This window comes from Trichoplusia ni, chromosome 19 (genome assembly GCF_003590095.1).
Source record: "Trichoplusia ni isolate ovarian cell line Hi5 chromosome 19, tn1, whole genome shotgun sequence".
NCBI lineage: Eukaryota > Metazoa > Arthropoda > Insecta > Lepidoptera > Noctuidae > Trichoplusia > Trichoplusia ni.
In genome coordinates this window covers 1,334,377-1,342,570 of record NC_039496.1, presented here as the reverse complement: position 1 = coordinate 1,342,570, position 8,194 = coordinate 1,334,377, and the positions used below count along the sequence as shown (strand labels likewise).

General features: G+C 35.9%; 2 protein-coding genes across 2 annotated transcripts; one reads left to right on the top strand and one right to left on the bottom strand.

Moving 5' to 3' along the window:
- Positions 1 to 211: 211 nt before the first annotated feature.
- LOC113503434 (protein kish-A) lies at positions 212 to 1,241 on the bottom strand. The gene is made up of 3 exons (XM_026885410.1): positions 1,087 to 1,241; positions 902 to 1,011; positions 212 to 396 (listed from the first exon to the last, which is right to left on the bottom strand). The coding sequence occupies exons 1-3, from the start codon at positions 1,087 to 1,089 to the stop codon at positions 291 to 293; spliced, it is 219 nt and encodes a 72-aa protein (XP_026741211.1). The 5' UTR covers positions 1,090 to 1,241; the 3' UTR covers positions 212 to 290.
- A 746-nt stretch (positions 1,242 to 1,987) lies between these two features.
- On the top strand, positions 1,988 to 6,566 carry LOC113503433 (15-hydroxyprostaglandin dehydrogenase [NAD(+)]-like). The gene is made up of 5 exons (XM_026885409.1): positions 1,988 to 2,125; positions 3,184 to 3,420; positions 3,896 to 4,069; positions 5,629 to 5,792; positions 6,325 to 6,566. Exons 1-5 carry the CDS (start codon positions 2,024 to 2,026, stop codon positions 6,476 to 6,478), a joined length of 831 nt encoding a protein of 276 aa, XP_026741210.1. The 5' UTR covers positions 1,988 to 2,023; the 3' UTR covers positions 6,479 to 6,566.
- The last annotated feature ends 1,628 nt before the right edge of the window (positions 6,567 to 8,194 follow it).

Genomic DNA, 8,194 nt, shown 5'->3' with positions numbered 1-8,194 from the left:
ACAAAAAGAATTTTTCAATTTGGACCAGTAGTTCCTCAGATTAGCGCGTTCAAACAAACAAACTCTTCAGCTTTATATATTAGTAAGTATAGATATAGATTTGTTAGCAATGTACTGCTCAATTCAAAACTAGGAAATGGTTCCAATGTAATTTCCAAGTTTCAGATACAAAGGGACAGTTAACAGTTTTTAAAATATTGTAAAACCAAAGTATTTTTGAAAATATTTATTTACAAATATTAAAAATAGTGGTTATGATGAACAAAATTGATATTCAAATCTTATGAAAGTTATGTAAGGAATAATATACTGAATGCCATTATTATGCAGCTGACGGCAACATATGGAGATTTTCTTTCACCAATTCTTGCACATTTCCAGAAAGTACCAAGTAATCTGTAAAAGAATTTATCCAAGTATTAAAGATACAAAGTTACGAATTAACTTTATAAAGATTTATTGTTATGTAGTATCTCTCACTTTATATTCTTAAGAACGTAATTCAGTATTTTTTCAAGTCCTGATTGTACTTAAAAATTACCTCACATTGAGTATGATATGTATTCAAATAGGTTTGTCTTCCTAAATAGTGCCTGCTACTAACAATATATTGTTTTAAATTGATGTGAACACCAGTTTTAAATTTCACATAACCAATAACATGTATGGCATTAATTAACTTTTATTCTGGTAAACAAAACATATTCATCAAAAGAAAAGATTAATATTATAGTATGGCAGTTTGAGTGTTTATCTTTAGAAGTTTAGTTCAACATTACTTTTGCAGGTTACCGCTGTGAAGCAGTACAACTGAATGGGTATCAAGTTGGACCAGCTTGGTAGCAACTGACTTTCACGAAGTGTCGTTTTGGATCACTAGTCAAATAACTGCTATACATACCCTGTCTTATTCCGATCCATAATACTAGGGAAGAATGATCTTAAATACGCACAGGTGCATATTAAGAGTAGTATAACTGAGAGCAAGCTTTGGAAATTAAATATAGCACTCTGAAACAAAGTTAAAAACAAAGAATAAGTTATAGGAATATTGCGAATGTAACCGCCGAAATATCAGACTCGTACCATATTTGAGTATCACTAAAATGCTACGTTCCTGATATAACTATTGTTTGAGATACTTTTACAGTAAATACGTAATTTAAAAGTAAATTTAAGAAACAGTTTTCCCGATAATTCGTATAAGACCGATTTTTGACATTTCATAACTGACAGATGACAACTCATCTCGCATTTCGTTCAGAAAAGTGTATTTCATTGGGTTTCTAAATAAGTAACAAATATAATTAAATCATCTCTTTACAATAGCTCTCACAATAACTTTACAAAATTACAGGTTTTATTTTTAAATTCAAATGACAGATGTCGTCTTTAAAACCCGCGAAATACAAAGTATTTTTATATGCTCTACCTGATTTTCTTATATAAATAATTCAAGTTTTATTAACAAGGGCAAAGTTATGTAGGAAGCAATAATTATTTGCATAAACGATGATTTAATTATTTATTACTACTGGCTATTACCCACTATTGCTACAGGCTGAATAATTTCTTGTTTCACATTTTAACTTTCACCGCAGATGTAATACAGAAATATAAAATAATTATGTGTACACTCGCAAGGAATAAATAATTTATTGTTTGTTTAAACCTTTGACCAGATTAGCATGAACCTAATCTGGTTAAAGGTTTAGCAGTGATGCCATTCTAACCTCCATGGTTACTGTAAAAAAAACTGAATGTGTATTTAGAACTTTCTCACTTAAGGCTTTAAGCTGGTAGTAGCTCTAAAAATAGTCAGGATATGTGCGCTCTGTAGCAATATACAGACGATACTTCTGAGATAAACCATACAAACATAGTTTTAAAGCAAGATATAATAATTATTGTTTATCGAAGTAAACAGATAACACAACATGCGACTACTATAAATATGACTTCAGATTATTTCTCGCACATTATACTGTTTTCTTTTATACTAATTATACATATTAACGTTACGATGGCACAGTGGGAAATTAAAAATAAAACCTTCTTAGTAACTGGAGGCGCTTCCGGATTGGGCGCCGAATACGCCAAGGCTTTCCTAAGCGAAGGCGCTAAGGTATTTATATCACTTTTCATTACATTCTTTAATTTAGTAAAATAATTGTATAACATTGGAAAATGATTAATTAAATCAATTAGGAGCTTTTAGGACTAGATAGTCATAAGTCCAGGGCCCCGATTCCGCTATTAACCACGGCCCAAGAATTAATGAAAATTTGATTAAAAAAATACTATTCAGTTTCTCCTCAACATTTATATGAATATAGAAAATATGAATACTGTAAAATTTAATTATATTTCCATTCATTCATCGGCCATTGGAAATAACGGAAGCGAGGCCCAAGTACAACGAAGGATATTATTTTCACTGTCTTTCTTTCTTTTCAATTTCACGTTGCTCTTTCACATTTTTATTATTTTTGTTTCAAACCCAATTTGTCGATACAGCTCGACCGATTTTAATAAGATATCAATCTGGTTACGAGTTATTTAGAGGTACCTAACTGATTTGTTCATCTAAATAAAATATTTTCAAGTAAAAGATCACGAAAAAATACTTATCTAGCCGTTACGGAAAATAAATGGTTTCACTTTTTTTTAATAATATAAAAAAATATAAGATGCTAAAATTATAACAAAATCAGCTCCGTCACTATAGTACGTTCACGTAAATTAACAAATTATACAATCGAACCGTCTCAAAAATATTTTATTTCGTTACTTGACTAATACAGTAAAATATAAAATATTAACAATCAGCATTTAAAATTAAGAATTATTAAATATAAAAATATAAAAGACAGTAGGTATATATATATTTTAGTTATTATTTCTTACGTAATCACAAGATAGCCATGATTGTATCAGTGGGCAAAGTGGCAAATTCAAAAATCGAAATTAACGATACGATAATTCGTTCATACAAAATGTTCAAAGTACTTAAGTTATGAACATTTTAGCAATTTTCAGTTTACCATCGCCTATAAAGGTATCACGATGAAGTTTTTTTACATCACAATTGAAATTAGATATCGCGGAAGTTAATTCAAAAGCCATCAACGCTATCATAACTATTCTTTCATAAATTCTAATTAAATATTTATCGTCTTACAGTACGTAGTTATTCTGGACATCGCTGAGGAACTTGGCAAAGCAACAACAGAGAAGCTGAACAAGCAGTATGGCAATAAGGTCTCGTTCATCAAATGCGACTGCAGCAAGGAGAATGATATAGTAAAAGCATTTAACGAAGTAGTTGCTCTGGTAAAACAAATCGATGTCATCGTGAACAATGCTGGTATTATGAATGACAACCCTAAGGTTTGGAGGCTCGCCAGTGATGTTAATTGGGTAAGAAACTACCTATCTATTTGATCTTGGACCTACTTGGGCTACTGATTAAGGTGATATTGTTGCGGGTGTGGAAGAGGAGAATAGAGGTGTAGGGAAGTTTGCTGCGTCGTTTCTTCTCTCACAGCAAATTCACTTAGGAAGCGGTGAAGGGTGGGCGAAACTGGATCCTGTCCGATATAAAAATTGATACTTACTTAGTGCTAATTTTTATAACTGCCTTATGATTTTAGTTTTGATGCCCCTCTACTCCGTATATCGCCGTAAGGCTTCCACAACCATTTTAATATTACATACTTTAAGATGTGATGGTAGACTCTCTGGTCTCTTCAAATTCCAAATAGTCCATATGCGAATATTTAGCGGACATATATATTAATATTTGTAATCCAGGTTTTTCATTATCAATATTTTGTATTGTATTGATATTTATCAGAAAGATTTCAATAATATAACCGGTCTTAATATTTTTCAGCAAGGTGTGGTTTCGTTTACCATGAAAGGCCTTGACCACATGAGGAAGGATGATGGCGGTGCTGGTGGTACCATCATCAACATTGCGTCAACGGCCGCATTGACAGCTTTCGAATGCCTACCTGTTTATAAAGGATCCAAATCAGCTGTTTTGAACTTCAGCCAATGTATAGCCGTAAGTTTCACGTCACTATTTGCACCTATATCATTCTCAATTCTGCAACTATAACTACCGCACTACGGTACTTTTAGGTCATCAAATACACGAATAGTCGAGTAGTGGAGATCGCCACACGAAACCCTTTGAGCGCTGACGGTCGCGGATCGCCACGTAGAACAAACATTTGTATGATCCACAAATGATTGTTCTGAGTCTGGGAGTCGTAGGCCATGTGACTTGCATGTTTGTGAAGCGATAATATTCCATAACTAAAAATGATCGAAAATGATCGAATGTTAATCCTGGTCATAACCTATCCGTGGATTTAGTTTAGTTCAAATCCATTCAGTGGTTGTTGCGCGAAAGAGGAACAGACATCCATTGTGACGGTGAGGGCCGCACAGGTAGGCTGTGCGGACCGTTAACCAATTAGGGAGAAAGAAAACCAGAGGTAGATCTCCAAAAAGGTCTTTAATAGAACTAGGTCCGGCTAGGTCGCGGGTTTGTGGCACAGGTAATTAAGTCCTCGCTTTTATATGAGTGAGGGGGTACCGTCCCTGGGGGGTCCACGTAGGGTGCCCGGTGAGCTGGCTGAAGCTGCACGGAAGCTGGCTGAAGATGGCTGAGCGGCCCGGTGAGCGGGCAGAGGCTGGCTGAGCGGCACGGAAGCTGGATGAGCGGCCCGGGAGCTGGCTGAAGCTGCCCAGAAGCTGGGAGCTGGCGTGACAACGGCCGCGGCCACCAGTAGGTGCTTAGCCGCCGGCTGGAGAGCGGGACCCGCAGAAGGTAGTGGGACGGCGGTAACCCGTAGGGTGACCCCTGGAAGCGTGCATAGAGGTGCGTAGGTTAGCGGTGCCGAAGATGTTGGCCCGCATGCGATGTGGATGCTCCCCTAGTGGTCCCCAGGGCAGCACAGAGGCAGGGAAAGGGAAAGCTCACACATCGCAGCGGTTTACAAGGCAGATGGGTGCAATGACACGTGCTCAAGGCTGATGCAATAAAGTGCTTACACTATCCAGAGCTCATTTTAGCCTTTAAAGGGGTGGCAGGAGTCTAGTAACAGCTGAAGGCACACTATTGAGAACAAGGGCAATGCAGCCCGCATGCATGGGATAACCTAAGACCGCGTGGTCGGCCAAGGCAAGCGAAACAGAACAAGCAGAATGGGATTAAATATGTGAAAATAAATATGAAGTAGGTTATCCCGTACACGGCACACACTTAGTTTAGCAATAAACATAGAAACTCACCCAAGATTGGGGTATAATTACATCTTAGGAGTCGTGGCAGCAGCCGCCAGTTATGGCGATCGAGAGGGAATGTGACGTAGCCTCTATACAAATGTTCGCGCTTATAAATAATATTACTAGGATCCGATAGTCGTTTTTTTTATCGTTTCTTAACAGGTACACTTCCAAATGAATGTAATTCTGTCGACATGTTGAAACGTGTTGTGTGGCAATGTATTTGTTATCTCTTGTGTACATTGGAACAAAAGATATCGTAGCTAACGAAACATCAGAATGTCAAACTGTAATATCCTACTTCTTAAAGATTATATTCGTTTTTTTCAGATTGAACCTTTCTTCAAGAACACTGGTATTAGAGTCCTAACCTTCTGTCCCGGCGGCACGGCCACTCCATTGACTCAGAACTTAGAAGTCAAGACCTACGACCTCAAAATGGGACCAGAATTTGCCAGGATTGTGGAAAATGAGGGTGGACCAGTTATCCAAAAGTAAGATTTTATTTAGAATACACATCCCACTGAGTGGCATAGACCTATAGGGAAGCTCACTGCGGGTTGGCGACTTCAGATTACAATATTTGGAATCCAGTCACATGGAATAGCCAAGTGACATTTTTACTATAATATACGTGTATAGAAAATACTCGAATGTATGGCATGTGACAGGTAAAAGTTTCATAATTAGTCGAATTAACATGTAATTTCCATACATTTGACCATTATTCATTAGTTTTAACAATAGCAGTAATTACCCGTGACTGGTTACCACACGATGGCTTTTTCTTCACCGTTCGTCATCTTTGTCTTAGAATAATTATGGAAGCAGATACAGATATAATTATAAAGTTTATTGGTACTAGCCCTCGTGCTTACAAATCTGTACAAATAGCCGCAAGGCGACTACATTTCCATCGATGCAAATAATGATCAAAGTGAATTAAACAAAATTATTTGGAAATAAATATTGAAAAAACAAGGTATCTAACTTGTAATTTTGTCTAATATAATGCATTTTTTACAGAGTGGAGTCATGTATTAAAGCTATGGTTGACATGTTCAAAGTTGCCGCTCCTCGTACTATTTGGGTGTCCACTAACGACAAACCTGTTCAAGATTTGACAGAGCTAATAGATTATCATTACAAAGAAATTGAAAAGGTTGTTGAAGGAATCTAATTTAATCGTGCCTACTTGCTTGCTTGCTCAGAAAGATTACTGTAAAATGGACTATGATAAATAAAAACGGAATGTATACTTAAATTTATTTGGTTTGTTTTATTTGACAGCTGGGATTCAATTTCACCATTTACAATTGTAGATGAATGAATGGAAAATTGGATTAAATTGACACTATTCGTAAGAGTTAAATTCATAGAGGGAGTCGTTTTAAACGCGTGAGATTTCGCGTATCTAAAATCTTTCGATGTGTGACATCAGCGAACTGATCAGAGCCCCAGTTTCATTATTTACGATTGCCAATAATTGAAAGAAAATTGGATTAAAATAACAATATTAGTATTTCCCTAAGCATTTTGCTTGCATTGGAAATTCAGTACGAGCCGGAACACTCACTCTCAATACAATGAACTTTATAGAACGCGGGATCGAACTCGCTATACATCGCGCAAAGAGAAGGAGTAGCGACCTATGCCACTGGGCTATACGCACAGTAGGTTTGTCAAGGCCGGTTTTTATCGCAAATTATATAACTGAGAAATCAATTTCAAGAATAATGAACTTATCTTATCTCTCCGAACACGCCTATATTCTTTCTATACTGACTTTGTCCTCTGGTGCTACCCGCAGGTTTTTGATACATTTTTCCTTGCTCATTCCACATCAACTTTTGTATGACCCAATCTTTGAGTGTAAAGTATAAATACCCTGTTTTTACTGCAACGCAAAATGTTAAAATGCTGGGAAAGTGTTTTCCCCAAATCTAGGTGCCACTTTCTGGCTCCTTACCAGAAAACAACGTCCATGTGTCCCCTTACGTGACCACCTCCACCCAGCTCAGCAGAACAAGTCTAGTTAAATTGGAAAGTCATGAAAAATTGCTTTTATTCATAAACAGTCGTTATATAATACTTATTGCACAATATTTAAAAGTAACGATAGTCAATTATTCATTCATAATATTATGTAATTAATCTTGTTTCAATTGTTTTGTTATTTAAAATCTACTTTACAAGACAAATAACGATGATGTTTGCCGCTTTTTTAAATAAAAATCGGTCAAGCGCGAGTCAGACTCGCGACAATGATTATTTAATAAAAAAATAACAAAGAGGTTGCATAACATTGATCGGTCGGGTCCGAAACTATAGTTGATGCGCCATATGATGATATGCGTGACATGTCTCATATTGCATGCTACGGTTTTTTTAATTAATAAAAAATCGGTGAATCCGATTTCTATTCCTTAAAGAACCAATTCGATATTTTTAAATAAACTAAACAACTTCGTTGAACGGCTTCACTACGATTGTTAATTATTACCTGTGCACGTAGGGCGCATCAACTATATTTTCGGACCCAACCGGATTAAGGCTTGTTAGGACTTTAAGAGTAGGTACTTAGTAACCTGTTATTAAATAAATCTTCTAATATATAAAATTCCCGTGTCACGATGTTAGTTACCGTACTCCTCCGAAACGGTTCGAGTGATTTTTATGAAATTTTGTATTCATATTGGGTAGGTCTGAGAATAGAACTATATCTATTTTTTATACCCCTAAGTGTTAAGGGTTGCTCACACTAAAAAAAAATATTATTTTTTGGACCAAATTTTTTGATTTTATTTTTTTTATAATGTGGCATTAAAAAATACATACAACTAGAACAAAAAATTTGGCAAAACAACGTTTGCTGGGTCAGCTAGTAAATATATAT

Coding starts and splice junctions, on each gene's coding strand:
- LOC113503433 (XM_026885409.1), top strand. CDS start 2,024: ATGGCACAGTGGGAAATTAAAAATAAAACCTTCTTAGTAACTGGAGGC. Junction 3,421..3,895: donor TCGCCAGTGATGTTAATTGG/GTAAGAAACTAC, acceptor AATATTTTTCAG/CAAGGTGTGGTTTCGTTTAC. Junction 5,793..6,324: donor GGTGGACCAGTTATCCAAAA/GTAAGATTTTAT, acceptor CATTTTTTACAG/AGTGGAGTCATGTATTAAAG.
- LOC113503434 (XM_026885410.1), bottom strand. Junction 397..901: donor ATGGATCGGAATAAGACAGG/GTATGTATAGCA, acceptor ATTCTTTTACAG/ATTACTTGGTACTTTCTGGA.